The sequence below is a fragment of the Schistocerca piceifrons genome, chromosome 6 (genome assembly GCF_021461385.2).
Source record: "Schistocerca piceifrons isolate TAMUIC-IGC-003096 chromosome 6, iqSchPice1.1, whole genome shotgun sequence".
Classification (NCBI taxonomy): domain Eukaryota; kingdom Metazoa; phylum Arthropoda; class Insecta; order Orthoptera; family Acrididae; genus Schistocerca; species Schistocerca piceifrons.
This window is the reverse complement of record NC_060143.1, coordinates 93,324,384-93,341,680: the sequence shown is the minus strand read 5'-3', so window position 1 is coordinate 93,341,680 and position 17,297 is coordinate 93,324,384. Positions and strand designations below refer to the sequence as shown.

Genomic DNA, 17,297 nt, shown 5'->3' with positions numbered 1-17,297 from the left:
TGAAGGTTATGACATAGGGCCTCCAACACATAACCCTTTCACTGGAAAGGTCCTGTATAAAAACCATTGAACATTCCTTCCAAAGCACACACATGCAACATTATATAACAGTCAAAATCTCTGCTAGACGGGAAGCAGAACATCATCTTGTGCACCAGGGAAATTGGCTGTTAGAATTATATGATATGTTCATGCAATCATATGGACTGGAAACAAAGAGGAACCCAAATTGTTGTCTGTCAGTATTCTGTGCCCTATTTGTACTGTTACTGAAGATGACCTGCCTTCAACAGCTATGGGTGAGTTCTGGGTGAACTTCACACAAATGGTGTATTTTGAGTATATTGAGAACATCATCATAATGGAATAAGCCTTCATTAAATAATATCACAATGTTTATGAAATAATCACGAGCTTCCTATCATGTTTGGAAGCATTCATAATGATAGGAGTGGAAGCCTGTGGAAATTAATGTCTGTGGAAAGTCCAGTCTAGCACTAGCATCTGAAAGGGGGCAGCATCCTTCAGTAGTTGCTGGAACAAAAATGTGGTTGACTGACTGACCTTGCATTATAACATTAACCAACGTGGCTGAAACCAAGGGAATGTACAGCTATTATATTTCCTAAATACAAGCATCTCTACTGTATAGTCTGATGATGGTTGCATGCTCCTGTGTAAAATATTCTGCACATGGAGTAGCCCTCAGTCATCTCCAGATGAGGACTGCTCAGGAGCACATTGTCATCTGAAAAAACAATTCTGGCCTTGTATAGGTCAGAAGAGGGAATAAATAAAGTAGGTAAGTTGGAAAAACTTCAAAAGAGAACTGGATAAGTTAAAACTAGATATAGTTGGAATTGGTGATTTGTGGGAGTAGGAAACACCAGATTTATGGTCATGTGTATACATGGTTGTCAATGCAGAATCGTATCAGGATTAATGCAAGGACTAATAACGGGGAAGACAGAAAAAAAAAGAAATACAGGTAAACTATGATGAACAGCATAGTGAAAGGATAAAGACATCCAAGATGGACAAAACTAATGACCTGCCACAATTGTAAAAATACATGGGAGTGTGTATTGAACCGGGGACATAGAAACGATGGAGAAACTTCATCCCCGCCGTAGCCCTCAGTGGTTAACAACCCCACAACATGCTATAGCAGTCCACTCACCCCACCACTGCATGTTTACGTGGTAGAGTAATGATGGGGTGTACACATACATGGAGACAGTGTTTGTGCAGCAATCGCCAGGCGGATTCGTGCCAGGGACCGGCATGCCTTCCCACTGGGGAAGCAGCGCATTAGACTGCATGGCTAGCTGGGCGGGCTACATGGGGGTACTTGCTACACAGTTAATGAAGAGACTGACAACAAGTACGATGAGATAAAATAAACAATTCAGCAATTTTCGGGAAATGAAAATTTAATTGTGATGGAGGACTGGAGTTTGATAGCAAAAAAGGAAGAGAATGAGAAATAGTAGAACGACGTGGTCTGGTGGAAAGGATTGAAAGATGAAGCCATCTGGTAGAACTTTGCACAGATCATAATTTGGTACTGTGAACACTTTGTTTAAGAATAGTAAAGGAAACTGTATTTGTGGAAGAGACCTGAAAACACTATAAAATTTAACATAGATTATGTAGGGGTGAGAGAGAGAATTAGAAACCAGGCATTAATCTGCAAAACATTTCCATGTGCCAATATGGACACTGGCAATAATTAATTAATTATGAATGGACTGCAGATTTTTAGGTTGTAAAAAGTGCATTCTAGGCACCCAAATAGGCCCTTTCAGTGAATCATTTAGGCTTTATAAAACCTACTGTAGGCCCTATCAAGTATTATATAGAAAAACTATAATGTAAAATACACGGTATTGATGTAAGAACATATTACTTTTCATTGAAAATGTGCATATGGCTTATTCAGCCGCCTGATGGAAGTCCTTTTAATTTGATGCCACTTTAGCAACTTGACTTACTTGACTTAATTCCTTTGGCCCCCATGGGGGCATAGGGCATCCAGGAGAACTCGCCATCCGTCTCTGTCTTTGCCCATTTGCCTCAATTCTGCCCAGGTCTTGCCAACTCTTTTTGCTTCCCCTTTCACTGTCCTTTTCCATGTGCCCCTTGGTCTTCCTCTCTTCTTTGTTCCCTGGGGATTCATTCCACTGCTTTTTTCTCGGTGGCTCCATCTGGTTTTCTCAAGGTGTGCCCCAACCAGCCCCACTTTCTCTCTCGTATCTGGTCTTCTATAGGTATCTGGTTTGTTATTCGCCAGAGCTCCTCATTTCATATTTTTTCTGGCCACCAGATATTCATGATGCGTCGAAGACATCTATTTATGAAGCTTTGTAACTGGGTTGTTATCTTTTTATCCATTTTCCAGCTTTCACTGGCGTACAGAAGGACAGCCTTCACATTTGTATTAAAAATACGGATTTTTGTTTTGTATGTGATATTTCTATTTTTCCATATTGGATACAATTGTATGAAGGCAGCATTTGCCTTTTTAATGCGGTTTTTCACGTCATCTCCAGCTCCACCATCTTCTGCCACTATACTACCCAGATACAGGAATGAGTTGACAGTCTCCACTCGCTGCTCACCTATTAACAGGGGCACCTCCATGTTACGTGAATTTACTCTCATTTCCTTTGTTTTGCCTGTATTTATCTTGAGGCCAGCAGTCTCTGCTTCTTCTTTCAGCAAGTTTAATTTAGCTTGCATATCAGTCAGCCTTGGAGCTAATAAAACTGTGTTGTCTGCAAAATCCAAATCCTCCAGACGTTCGTGGATCCCCCACCGGATTCCTTGTCTCCTGCCTGCTGTGACTCTTCCCATAACAGAGTCTAGAATGAGTAGAAAAATTGTTGGTGACAAAATGCAACCCTGCTGGACTCCAGTTGTTACTTTTATGGGCTCTGTCATATTTCCCTTGTGGAGTATGCAGCATTCGTAGCCATCATATAGATCTTTTATGATGTTTAAGATCTTCTGTGGTATGCCATACTTCCGCAACACCTGCCAGAGCACTTTATGTTTCACGGAATTGAAGGCCTTTTGAAAATCAATAAATGCCAGGTACATGGTTGCTTGGAATTCTTTGCTTTGCTCTAAGATGATCCTAAGAGTGTTAATAAGATCAACACAGCTGCGTTGTGCCCTAAAACCGGCCTGTTTTTTACGCAGTCGCTTTTCAAGGGATTCTTTAATTCTGTTTAAAATAATTCTGGTGAGGACCTTACTGGGCACTGACAACAATGTAATACCACGCCAGTTGTTACAGTCTGACAAATTTCCCTTTTTTGGGAGCTTTACCACCAAGCCATTTTTCCACTCCTTTGGAGATTTCTCTTCAAGCCAAATATGCTTCAGCAAAGGATGGAGCATTTTAACAGTACTTTCAATATTGGCTTTTAAGAGCTCCGGTGCTATGTTGTCTAGACCTGGAGCCTTTGTATTTTTTAGTGTTTTCAAGGCAATCCTAATTTCGTCCATTGTGGGGCACTGCAAATTTATATCTTGGTCTTCTTCGACTTCCTCTGGAACTTCTCTTACGTGTTCCTCTTGGTTGTCTTCACAATTTAACAGTTGCCTGAAGTGCTCCTCCTATCTCTGTAGCTGTGCTTGTTGAATTGTAAGCATCACACCATTCTTGTTCTTAACTGGTCCTTCATGTCTGAAGTTCTTCATTGACAACTGTTTGGTAATGTTGTAGAGGTCTTTCATATTTCCTTGTCTTGCTGCCTCTTCTGCTAATTTTGCTTGCTCATCTATCCATTTCGTTTTATCTCGACGTAGCAATGTTTTAACTTTTTTGTTCGCCTTCATGTATTCTTTATGCGCTTAGCTCTTCTACGCTCTTGTCTTACAAAAATTTAACTTAAGTTTTAGTTCTTTCCTGTGGCTGATTTCATTCCACGTAGCATCGGAGATCCATTCCTTCCTTTGATGTGCCTTAAATCCTAGGATTTTTTTTCTCACATCTAAATAACTGTTTTTGATTTTTTGCCAGCATGTTTCAATTCCCTCTTCCATAAAGTTTTCTTCAGAGAGGACCTGGAATCTGTTTTGTAGTTCAAGGGCAAATGTTTCTTTGATCTGTTGGTCTTTTAATCTTGCCACCTCTATTTTCTTGCACCTATGATTGAGCTTGGTTCTATTTGCCACTATCTTCAGTCTGAATTCCGCCAAAACTAGGTAGTGGTCACTTCCAACGTCTGCCCCTCTTCTATTTCTGATATCTAACAGAGAGTGTCGGAACTTGTGGCTTATGACTATGTGGTCTATTTGATTTTTGGTAATGTGGTCTGGAGAAACCCACGTTATCTTATGGCAGTTAAGATGTGGAAACAATGTGCCTCCTGTGACTAGGTCATGTTCAGCGCATGTATCTATCAACAGTTCACCATTTACATTCCTGATCCCCATACCATGCACGCCCATGATATGTTCAAGCCCTTCATTTTCTGAACCAACTTTTGCGTTCAAGTCACCCATTAAAATTTTTATGTCCCTAGAATTTGTTTGTCTAAGAACTCCGTTAAGCTCTGTATAAAATGCATCTTTTAATTATCCTTTAGCTATTTCAGTAGGTGCATAGCATTGAATTACAGTGACGTATCGCACATTTGTTTTAAAGCGTGCGGTTATTATCCGTTCCGAGACTGGTTTCCACTCCAGTAAGCTCTTCTTGCTGCTTTTAGATAGTAAGAGCCCTACACCATTCCTGTGCATCACGTCCTCACCTGTCTGACCCGCATACAGCAACACTCCACCATTTTGTGTTTGGAATTCCCCAGATTCTGGCCACCTTACTTTGCTTAGTCCCAATATATCTAGTCGATAGTTCTCCATCTCTTTTTCAACTTGTCTTAGCCTCCCTGCCTCTCTCAACGTCCTTACATTCCAAAAACCAATAAGGGTTTTCCTTTTCAGGCCAACGGTCATATCCTTAAGATCCATCCGGTTGTTTCTCCTTTTAGTTCCTGTGATATGTGTTTTTTGGTGGTGCGGGTTATCAGCCCACAGCCCCCGAGTGTCCTGGTGGGGCTGCCACCTCATGGCCTGGACACCTGCCAAGGTTTTATTTCAGGGCCTTACCCCTTAGATAGCTTGTCTTCACCACGACTACAGAACGCTATCCATCCCTTCGCAATAAGGCCTATGTGCATCAACGTTGTCCTGATTTCCAAGGATCTTCCGCTGTCCACATTAGGGGACTTTGTCTGCTGCCACACAATCACAAGGAGGAAAAGGAAATGAATGGAATGTATAGGATGGGACAGAGCAGAATAGGATAGGACAGGACACTAGACGGGACATTGTGAGACACACTTTGTCTGCATCCTCTATGGAGACCTGTCCGGCTTGGGAGGCCCTGCCGGTAGTTACACCACCGCCGGCATAGCCCTCCACTTCATTGGATCACACAAACCCCCTCGCCCAAACGGACAGTGTTTCATTAAGGCGGTGTCTCCTGAGGGGGACTTTGGCAACTTGCTGGTCAATAATGATGAAATGATGATAAAAATGACACACACACACACACACACACACACACACACACAGGGGCCGTAGATTTTCTTCTGAGTATGTATGCTGCAGTGTATAAGTCCTTCAGGCTGGTGTTGTTATGCAAAACCTTTTGCATTTTTATCCTTACTTTTTTGCCCACTTCATCAAGTGCTTAATTAATTTTATTTTTTAGCTTCTTCCAGTAAAGATGTGTTTTCATAGCTAGGTCTCTCTTAGCCTTCTAATTCAGAAATAATTCTTGCCGTAAATGTGTAGGTGGCTCTAATGTAAGTCCAGTCCAGTTGGACTGAGTAATTGTTTTGCTGAAGTTACAGTGGCAGCAACCTCTGGTAGATTTTAAATTACCTTCTGGACTGCTGTCAGATGCTTACTATAGCATTCCACCACTGCTAACCATGTGCCCCAGTGGGTAACAGCACGTTCAGGTGGCAAGGGGACATCTTGAAGTTGTTCTTTGAATGCCTGTATCTTTGATGGCACATTACTGTGGAGAGAAATTTATTACTGTCAGGGAATACAAGTGTTACTTGCTCTGCTATATGGTTGATCACATGTGCTACACAAGCTACATGCAGTATTAAAAGGTAGAAAGCTTGAAGCAATGGGAATGCTGCACCATATATGCAGCAGCACCTGCGAATGCCAGAAGCACCTCATTTACGTCCACACCATTTGGATATAGCAGCTTCAGCCCATTGTAGACAAAATAGGCAGTTGTTTGCTGGTTAGTCTTTGAGAGTTGTTTTGAACAAATCAAATAAGCCCTGGAGAGCATATCTGGAGCCAGCTTACCAATAATCAGATTTGAAATGTATGGACCAAGACTGTAACTGGTTTCATCAATAGAAATCCATATGCAAGACTCACCAATATCTTATTGGATTCTGTGCAATGTGTTACACAATTTTGACTCTATAGGAACAGACTGATGGCAGTAGTTCTCAAGAAAACCTTTGAAAATAGAATTTTATAGTTTTCGAAAAGAGAGTTTGCTGCCACAATAGCATGAAACAAGTCACTGCAGAATTGGTTCTTTTTGGTGGATTCGTCAGATGTCTTTGTTAAAAGCTTTTGCTTCAATTTTGATATCCATTCTACATTTCCCTTATATAATGTTCTACATTTCCCTTATATAATGCTCCTTCTGCATGCTGAGTTAAGTGGGACTTTTTATCACTTGAAACAAGATGCTACATAGAAGTGCGTATAAAAAGTATTTGGTGCTGTTAAGGGATAGTGATACATAATTTTACCAAAAAAATTAAAAAAAATAAAAAAATAAAATAAAATAAAAAATACAATTTGGCAATTTTAGTTTTCCAACTATCCTGTCGTTGAATAGATATTTCTTACAACTCAAAACTATAAAAAAATCAGAACTTGGTGTATAATTTTAAAAACATTTATTCTTTGTCCTGTAGGTATGATATTTTCACATTGCTTACTTTTCCTTTATATGAAAATTGAACTCAGCAACTTAAAAAATTAGAATAAAAGTGAACAGTTGTCTCTTAGTGTAATTTTAAACAGTATTTACAAAATATCGTGCTTCAAAAACGCTCTGGTGTCAAAAGAGGTATGAGGAAATTTGCAGTTCCAAAACAGCACTAAAAACTAAGTAGCACCAAAACATAACCACTAACCTCTTGGTTGAATACTTGGCACAATATAATTTTTCCATCTGTCGTATCTTGCAGAAAAATTAGCTGCTTTTGATATTATCTTCCATTGAGCTATTCGTGTACTGAAACTAGAATAGATTTTGAACAATGAACACATTGCACTTTATATTATATGTCCATTGGTACACTTTGTACTGGTTTAGTTTGGTGGGTGTATAACAAAAATTCGACAATTGCCTCCGTGTATAACCAAGGGGAGAATGAGGATTTTTCCTTTAGTTGCTAGGCAGCTTTAAAGTCTCTCCTTGTATATGTATCCCCCCCCCCCTCAAATCCGATGTCAGTTCAAGGCCTACAATTATCTATTGTTGTGGAAGTAGACAGTTGGGCAGGATTCTGTGAGCTACAAATTATTATTATTATTTTATTTATTTTACTTTTTTTCCCTTCAAATATTGTCTTATGTCCTCCCACCTTCAATTCTTGTAAGCAATTATGATAATTTGGGGGCGGGCGGGGGGGGGGGGGGGGGAAGTGTTATATTAAAGAAATAGGTATCTTTTAGGATTTTAAAACTAAAATAGGCAAAAACAGTTGTTAATGTTGAAATAGGCTGTTTTTGTTGCTGTAAAATTACCAGTTTTGAGTTCAGTTGGTCATGAAATGCATAAGTATAAATTTATTTTTATATTGTCAAAAAATAATTATTTTGGTTGAGATATTAATTTTCGTTAATGAACAGAGAAAATATAAAAATGCAGGAAATGAAAGAGGCAGAATGGAATTAGATGACAAAAAATGAAATTGACAGGAAGTATGAAGTAACAAAGTTGGAATAGCTAGAGGGCAAATGCAAAGCTGCAGAAGCGTGTATGACTATAAGAAAAATAGATGCTGTATATAGGAAAATTAGAATTAAAGAAAACTTTCGAAATTAGAGAACTTGCTGCATGAACATGAAGAGCTCGGGTGGTAAGCCATTACTAAGCAAACGCTGAAAGGTGGAACAATATATAGAAGGACAGCATAAGGCAAAGAAACCCTAAGTCAGTATAGCAGAAAGGCAAGAGGAAGTAGATGAAGATGAGATGAGAAGGTGATGCTGTGAAAAGAATATGTCAGAACACTGCAAGATCTAAGGTGAAACAAAGCACCTAGAATAAATGTCATCCCATCAGAATTATTGAGATCCTTTGGAAAGCCAGCCAAAACTAAACTCTCAAGACTTCAAGAAGAATGTAATAATCACAGTACAGAGGAATACAGGCACTGTCAGATCTAATTGTTACTGAACTAATTTGTCGCTGCAAACATTGGTATTATTTGTAAGATATTAAAAAAATTGACACTCTTGAGTGGAATACACACCTTGAAATTGAAAAGTGACAAAGGATAAAAGACAGGTAGCAAAAGGTTATCTACAACTTGTAAAGAACCCAGGCCTCAACTTGTAAAGAACCCAAGTCTCAGTTATAAGAGCCAAAGCACACGAAAAGAAAGTAATAATAAAGCAGTGAAGCAGGGCAATAGCCCATCCCCATCTTTATTCAGGCTGTAAATAGAGAAAAAAGTAAAGAAAACCAAAAAGAAATAAATGGTCTACCCATCTAATCTTCGGCATTCTTCTATAGCATCACATTGTAATAGCTTCCATTTTATTTACCAAACGGCATATTGTCCATGTTTCACTTTTGTACAAGGCTACACTCTTGACAAATATCTCCAGAAAAGACTTCCTAGCACTTAAATTTATGTTTGATGTTAACAAACTTCTCCTCTTCAGAAACAATTTTCTAGCCATCGCCGGGTTCATTTTACATTCTCTCTATTTCGGCCACCATAAGTTATTTTACTACTCAAATAACAAAACACATCTGCTACTGTTAGTGCCCCATTTCCTTATCGAATTCACTCAGCACCTCCTGATTTAATTAAATTACATAATATTACCCTTGTTTGGATTTTGTTGGTGTTCATCTCTTATGCTCCTTTCAAGACACTGTCCATTCTGTTCAATTGCCCTTCCAAGTCCTTCGTGCCTCTGATTGAATGATAAGTCATCGGCAAACCTCGAAGTTTTTATTTCTTTTTCCAGAACTTTCAGTTCCTTCTCCAAATTCTTCTTTGGTTTCCTGTACAGAACCATGTCTCAGTCCCTTCTCCACCATTGCCTCTCTTTCATGCCCCTCAGCTCGTATAACTGCCATCTAGTTTCTGTACAAGTTATAAAATAACCTTTTGCTCCCTGTATTTTGCCCCAGATACCTTCAGAATTTCGAAGATAGTATTCCAGTCAACATAGTCAAAAGTTTTCTCTAAGTCTACAAGTCCTACAAATGTAAGTTTGGTCTTTTTTAATCCATCTTCTAAAGTAAGTTGTAGTGTCAGTATTGCCCTGCACATTTTTAGAAACTGATTTTCCCTGAGTCCGCCTTCTACCAGTTTTTCCATTCTTCTAAAAGTAATATATGTCATTCATTTGCAACCATGACTTATTAAACTGATAGTTTGGTAGTGTTCACACCTGTCAGGACCTGTCATTCATGAAAGTTTCAGTTTCCAAGTATACTGTTTACCTAGAGGCAACTGCCAAAATTTTTCCCAGATATTTATTGATAATTCAGGGCTTTGATATCCACCCCCCTCCTTCCTGGTCTCTCTCTCTCTCTCTCTCTGTGTGTCTGTGTGTGTCTGTGTGTGTGTGTGTGTGTGTGTGTGTGTGTGTGTGTGTGTGTGTGTAAAACTTTTGTTTGTTGTTACGTTTCAATGAAGTTGGAAGCAGTCTACATGTCTTTATTTTCCAGGTGGGACCAAAGTTCAGCTGGTTACTGAGAACTGTTGGCTGACAAATTCTTCTGATCCGAAAAGCAAAATACAGAAGTTTCTTCTTCGTAATGCGTGCCCTGTTGACTCTGCAGTCAGCTTACTGCAGCAGCATGGAAGCTTCAGTTTTAAAACAAGCCCTGAATATGTAGAAGTGGGTGTTGTGTATATGCACTGTCGTATTGGTATGTGCACCTATTTGGAGTCCCTTACCAAAGGAAACTTGGCATTGGTGAGTGTACGAGCATATTTTTGTAATATGCATTGTTAAACTGTACACTGTTTACTATCAACTTATAGAAATACATCAATTTCAGAGTATTACTAATGATCAAATGCTTTTTTCATGTGTTACTGAACTATTTATGCATTATTTGATGTTGCAATGATGAAAGAGCTGTGTTATTTAGCTGTTATGCATCTGCTAAGTCATTTCTGATTTCTCCATAACCAAGATAATTTCTTTCTTTTGTTTGAATAACAATGTATCATTTTAAAAATAATAACAAACAATGAAAGGCAGCTGTTGAATAAATAACAACGAAAATGAAGTAACAGGCAAGTTGGACTAAATTGCAACAGTGTTTTAAATTATATTGGCAAAAAGACGATTGACTGTAGAATTTATTTTTGAAGCCAGTGATAAGATGTACAGTGTATGCTGGAGAAAAACCTTCACTAATCATAGTCATGGGCAACAGCTAATTATATGGACTGTTTGGTCACAGATAGTCTTTATTTCACAAGTGGGGTGGGTAGCATGATGTGTAGTCATATGTCTTGATTAACATCTCTAAGAAATAAAGTTATATAACTGATTTTTTGTTTATTTCCAGGTACATGCCTGCATCCCTGGTAAGCATTGAAATCCCTGTGCCACAGTACTGTAGTATGCTGACAGGAGAATTGGAGTAAAGCGCTGCCCGCAGCCCATCGATAAAGTGGAGACGGGCCGTGGCATGTTGTCTTGTGTCTCCCCTGGCAGCATGCTGTGCTGCTGCGGCACAGGGATTTCATTGTGTACAGAAATGTACCAGAAAACAAACAAAATATCAATTATGTAACTTTATTTCTTAGAGATGTTAATTAAAATTTAGTGACCATTCCATAAACTATCAGTCACTACTGAGAAAGAGTTTTTATTCAAAGAGAGAAGTGTTGATTGCACACAGGTATTCTAAAGAGATGATAGAGTACTTATGGAGAGAGTTTTTGTGTGACCAGTGAGGAAAATGAATAATGGAAAACACTATTAGAGTTTGCCGAAGTTAAGAGCTGACAAGATTATATAGGTACAGATATTACAAACACTGAAGTATGAGAAACACTACTTAGTATGAAAGTGTAGTTAGTTGTTAGAATATAAGTTTCAGTTAATGGTTGTTCCACAACATATCAATAAGCATTGGGCAAATTTGTTCACTCATCAGCAGTGAGATATATAAGTTGTGATGTTGACTAGAGTTAAGTGTTACATATTTGTATAAGTGACATTTCTCCAGCCATTTTACAGCTGCTCCATAAATATAGAAAAGCTGCACTTAAGGCAAGTGTTGTATCTTATTGGGGTGGTGGATAAGTTCATAGTATTTTTCCACAAGTTTAATAAACATAACACATATGCATAACAGAGACTTAAGTCATCAGCAATATTTTCTCCTTCACTATTTACAACAGTCTGCCAATGCTGGAGCAAGTTTTCAATTCCCCTACTCTAGAAATCGCACAGTTTTGAGGTGAGGAACTCATCAAGCTGTGTTTGTAGCAAGTTTTCATCCATAAAGGAAGTTCCTTGAAGGTTGTTCAATAGAGAGGAGAAAAGGTGAAAATCTGAGGGTGTGACATAGGGTGAATAAGGTGGGTGCGGAATGACTTCCCAACCCAGTTTCTGTATAGTGCTTTTTGTCAGTCTTGCAGAATCCGAGGAGGCATTATAGTGGAGTTGCATCACTTCACACAGTCTTCCTGGTTATTGTTCTTGGATTGCATCTGCAAGGCGTCTCAGTTGTTGACACTTGCAGTAGTGATGGTCACACCTCAGGGTAGCAGTTTGTAGTCCCTTCGCTGTTCCACCAGATGCATAATGTTATCTTTTGTGGATGTGCACAGGTCTTTCTATGGGCTTATTCTGCTTTGCTCGGGCTCAGCCATTCCTTTCGTTTCTTTATGTTAGCATAAAGACACCATTTCTCGCCACCAGTAACAATACGGTATAGGAATGGTTGGTGCTCTTCACAAGCAATTGCTGACGAGCAACAAGTAGAACTGCACATGCTGCCACCCACTGTTTTTTTGTGATTTTGGCATAGAAATTTGGTACCTATACACTCAGTTGCATGCAAATGTCACACAGTGGTCTAATGATCACAGTTCATCACAGTTTTGGATCATTGAGGATTAATGCATTTAGACAATCTTCTCCAAACCCCTATGGTTTTCCTGACTGTGGAGAGCCACTAATGTCAAAACGATTTTGCTTAAAATGAGAAAACCGTTTTCTTCAAATGGTTCAAATGGCTCTGAGCACTATGGAACTTAACTTCTGAGGTCATCAGTCCCCTACAACTTAGAATTCCTTAAACCTAACTAACCTAAGGACATCACACACATCGATGCCTGAGGTAGGATTCGAACATGCGAACATAGCGGTCGCCTGGTTCCAGACTGTAGTGCCTAGAACCGCTCGGCCACTCCGGGCGGCACCATTTTCTTGCTGTGCTGTATTCAGTGGCTTTAAGTCCATATATGATGCTAGTGTTTCTGGCTGTCTCCACTCCTGTCACCTTTATACTGAACTCGAACAGAAGAATATGATGGAAATGTTGTGATTTCTCCACTTAGCACTCCATTTTCTAGTGTCCACAGCTCCACTCTCTCTCTCCAAATGACAAAATGGTAATATGTAAACTCAAATAGCAACAGTGAACTACAAATAAAAAATGACAATCAATATATAAACCCATAGCAACCAGAATACCAGCATGTAGAACAAAAACACTATGTACTTATGCACCAACCTAACACCTTAAGAGTGTATGCCAGTCACAGGGATACACCACTGCATCACTTGTAAATAATTTGCAGAACAGTCACAGTCATAAAGCAGCTGACTCCTGATGCTCCTCTGCTTGTTGCCATATACAATATACAATACTGTCATATGGTGGATGAATGCACATTTTCATAGCAGGGTGGCCAAAGAAAATCACCTTGGGCTTCCAGTTGCATCAAATGGTTATACATCCTTGTGGTTGTTTTTGATTGAGTATTCCTCAGTATTTGTCAGATGATAATTGACTGCCGTGTGGTGAATGGTTTCATCTTTATATTTCTGTGATAGCAGCTGTGACGTCACTGGTCCTCAGTCCAGTGCCATGGTATAGTCCATTTAAAATTACTTGATAGTTGACGTCTGCCACTTGGCATTGCAGTGTTGCTATATTGGCTACTGCTCGGTTAACGCTTTGGGTCCTGAGCCATTGCGCACGGATGTCTACCATAAAGACTGGCTGATTTTAACGTATTTTAAACTACTACAACTCATGGAAGGTTTCAGTTATAGCAATAAAATTACTCTTATTGAAAAACCTAAACTTTCTTGTTTAAAACCATATATAATACATTTCTCTTGAATTAATACATACTTTTGACAAGCGTTATTATTATAACATTGTTTTTTAAAAAAGGAAAAATTGGTCAAAGGTATATTCACTGTATTTTCTAGAAGGAATTTTTTTTTTATTTTACACAAAAATTGTAATTATGATTTATACAGTATGTATCATCTACAGTAACCTCCTGTAACTATTTTAGGATGCAATTTTGCTCTTTGTGTGGTAAATTTTGAAGTGCGGAATTTTGTACAATGCTACTTTACATTCACTACACTGGTAGCGTCTGTCTTTTCGCCACACTTTGCCAGAAACTTCCTTATTTCCATAAGTGTAACTCCTTTCCACTTTGATAATGAGCAGGTGGGTGAAAGGGAATTTGTGCTTCGTAATTTCCTGATGCATTGTTGAGCATACAGATTAGTTTGTTCCTTTATATATTTCATCATACTATCTGTCAGGAAATATGAAAAAAATTCTAGAGGTGCACTATTCTGGTCTAAACTGACAACATTGCATATTCCAAATTGTCCTGAGAATAGATCGATTTCTGATGCACGATCAGTAGTCGTCCAACCTTCCTCAGAATCGGTGTGGCGCGCACGTCTCGGCTTACCCCTCGCCGTTAGTCTCGCTCGTTCTTCAGGCACAATATCGACGGGACTACTTGCTGCTGAAGTGCTTGGACACCTGCTCTCCTCTTCTGAGTCTATCAGAAGAGTAGTATTTGCAAATAAAATCATAATTACGTACTGAGAGTTTTTTCAGTGAAAATCTGAACAAAAATTATAGATGTTTTGTTGTCAGAATTCTTTACCTGAACTGCCAGAAACTTCTTCTTGAACATAGTCCACATCATCAGAGTCATCTACAATATCTTCCTCTGACAAATCAATGTCAATTTCTTCTAAATCACAATATAACTCGCGAGCAATTTCTTCGTCCGTCAAGCCACGCTTTGCCATGTCGACGCTACTGAGACCACGTGGGGCAAAATCGCTGCTTACAAAACCCGACAAATAAAAAGGGAAGCACACCCTTCCACAGCATGCCTGCACTATCTAGTGACCAATACTCGAACTACAGTCCATGCAGCGCCTCCCAGACAAGCGGGAATCGTGAGAACACACAAAGGAAAGAAGCGGAAGAACGAGAAGACACGCCCATAAAATTACGGGCGCCAGACTTATGGGCAGGTCGCACACGCCCGTATTTTTACGGGCATCGGCGCCTAAGTGTTAAAGACGACACACAAATATGGTGGATCAATTCCGAAGTGCTGAAATGTTGTTCATGTAACACGGAGGGAGCTGCTGCCATCAGGTATGGGGTTGAGTGCTAGATGCTCTGTCCACAGCTGATTTTAAATGACCAATGACAGAACTGTGGCATATAACGCATTTTGTAGCCCTGAACTTACACTTTTATCCTAACCTAACCACAACCTTTTAATGTGCAATGTATATAAGAAAATGGCAGTCAGCAACCTGCGGCAGAGCTGTTAATCACACTCTCTTTGCTCATGGCAATTAATGCTGACAGTATGAACAAACCCAAGACAGAAAAAATTCAGTTTCAGTGCTAAAAGTGAACTGTAACACCTTGCTTTTGGTACACAAGCTGACTTTATACCAAATGATGAGCAGTCCAGGTTGGGACTCATTTACAGATTATAGGCGAGACAGGCAGATTCCAGATGAAAAAAGAGTGATAAGAGGACCAAATAAAAAAGTCAGTATGATGATAAAAATGATGTGACAAAAGATTAAAAATAAAAAATTATATTGAGACCAATTAATTGAAAATAATAATAATCACAGTCATTTTGATGAAGATTTAAAAATAAAAATATTTCCCCACCTGATGGGATTTGTACACACAGTCGTCTGAGTCTCTAAATGTAACTTTCCTTCTGCACTACGGAAGACCTGCGGATTATATTGTTATAATATTTATTTATATCTAGAACCAGTTGCAACGATCATTCACTGTGTAGAAAAAGTTCGCTTTCGTGCCATGTCACATCAGGTGTACCTACTGTAAGCCAATCTCTGTGATAATGATAATTGAATATGTGAATCCGAATTGCGTCTTGTGTGAAAGAATCCAGTACTCTTTGGCTAGTGGTATGTACGGAATGCGCATTATTTTGTTACCATCATTTTTTGTGTGTTGTTTTGGGTGTCTTTATCATGTGTGGTTAAATGCAAAATAAAAGGGCCAGATCCAAGATTTGGGATCCAATCACAAAAAGAAAAAAAAGCCAGGCAAGGAATTGATAGTGAATTCTAATCATAATCTTGGAAGAGTCAGGTCCCAAGCTATACTCTCCTGCATGGCACCACCTTCTTTGAGAGTGTTGTTAGATATTTTGATCTCTGTATTTTCTTTGATTATGTTCTCTCAGAAACTCTTAGCTTTCTTGATGATAAATATTGTTTACTGTCATGGGAAGCCAGTTAGATCTGACCATAACAAAACTATTCATTTAAAACTTTGAGGGTACCACCGGATACCACCACACCCTCAACACAGCTCCTGTGAAACAAAGTATGTTTTGCTGGTATGTTGATGACACTTTTAGTGTACAACCAGGCCAACATCAAAATTTGAAGAGTCCATGCAGTTCCTCAGTAGCATCTATACCACATCAAATTCATGATAAAAATACAGTGCCTTGTAAGGGATCCGTGATCCCACGAACATAGATGCTAGTATCAGACACCCAGGTCACTAGCAGACAGGAGTCGATTATCGAGCACTGCAGGAGGCAGTGAGACTAGTGTCGAGTGAGCAGTAGTACTGGAGAGACGGGCAAGAATGATGGTCGAATGACTAGTAAACGGTAAATTCACTGGAGTATGACAAATGAGCGCGTCCCCCTGATCGTCGTGGGGTTGACCCTCATTGATACCGATTCGCGACTGATATTAAACCAAAAGTGATAAGTGCTGAATTACATGTTTCGCGCCAACTGTGTCGGCCAGCAGTAACCATGGATTGCAGTGAGGATTGTTGTGAATGTTAACCATCATCATTGCGTGTGACGAAGTACTTAAATTCAGCAACCAATAAAAGATATAACCGTAATTAGACGTGTAAGGTGAAGGTAGCAACTGCCTCAGAATTTGTGTATTAGTAGAAAATACGTATCAGTTTGTACATCGCAACCTTTATGGTCTTTAATAATAGACAAACTTTCAATCATTAACTATTCTTTCTCTGAACAGCTGCACTCAGTTGAAATACCCCCGAAACCACAGCAGAAAAACCGATAGCCTTTCATCCATTAAGTACACGGTCATATAATTATAAAAATTAATTGTTTGCATCTTCGGTAATCACACAAAACCCAATAAAGGACAAAATGGGGGTGTTTCATTATCCTTCTTTGATGTCCTCATCTGCCAAAAACCCAATGGGTGTCTCAGCCAAAGTGTGTACAAGAAACCCAGTTACGTGATTCAATATCTACAAGCTCTTAACCAGTAACCCCAACATACGATCCAGCTATGGACTGTTGTAAGGAGCTTGATTCATCAAGCAGAAACTGCCTCTGATGCCAGAGATAAACCACAGGAAGTGAACAATCTACGAGTCTTCTGTGGGAATTTCGACAATAACCATCAAATATATCAAACAATTTCACGATGTATCTGCAAGTGAAACATTGGCACACTGAGAAATA

At 39.2% G+C, this 17,297-nt stretch overlaps 1 protein-coding gene across 1 annotated transcript in view; it reads left to right on the top strand.

Annotated features, from left to right (window-relative positions):
- The window catches only part of LOC124803161 (transforming growth factor beta receptor type 3-like), a 110,751-nt gene that overhangs the window by 37,495 nt on the left and 55,959 nt on the right, over positions 1-17,297 (top strand). The window contains exon 4 of the mRNA XM_047264342.1: positions 9,980-10,230. Within this exon, the coding sequence (XP_047120298.1) occupies positions 9,980-10,230 (251 nt within the window). The remainder of the gene's footprint in view (positions 1-9,979; positions 10,231-17,297) is intronic.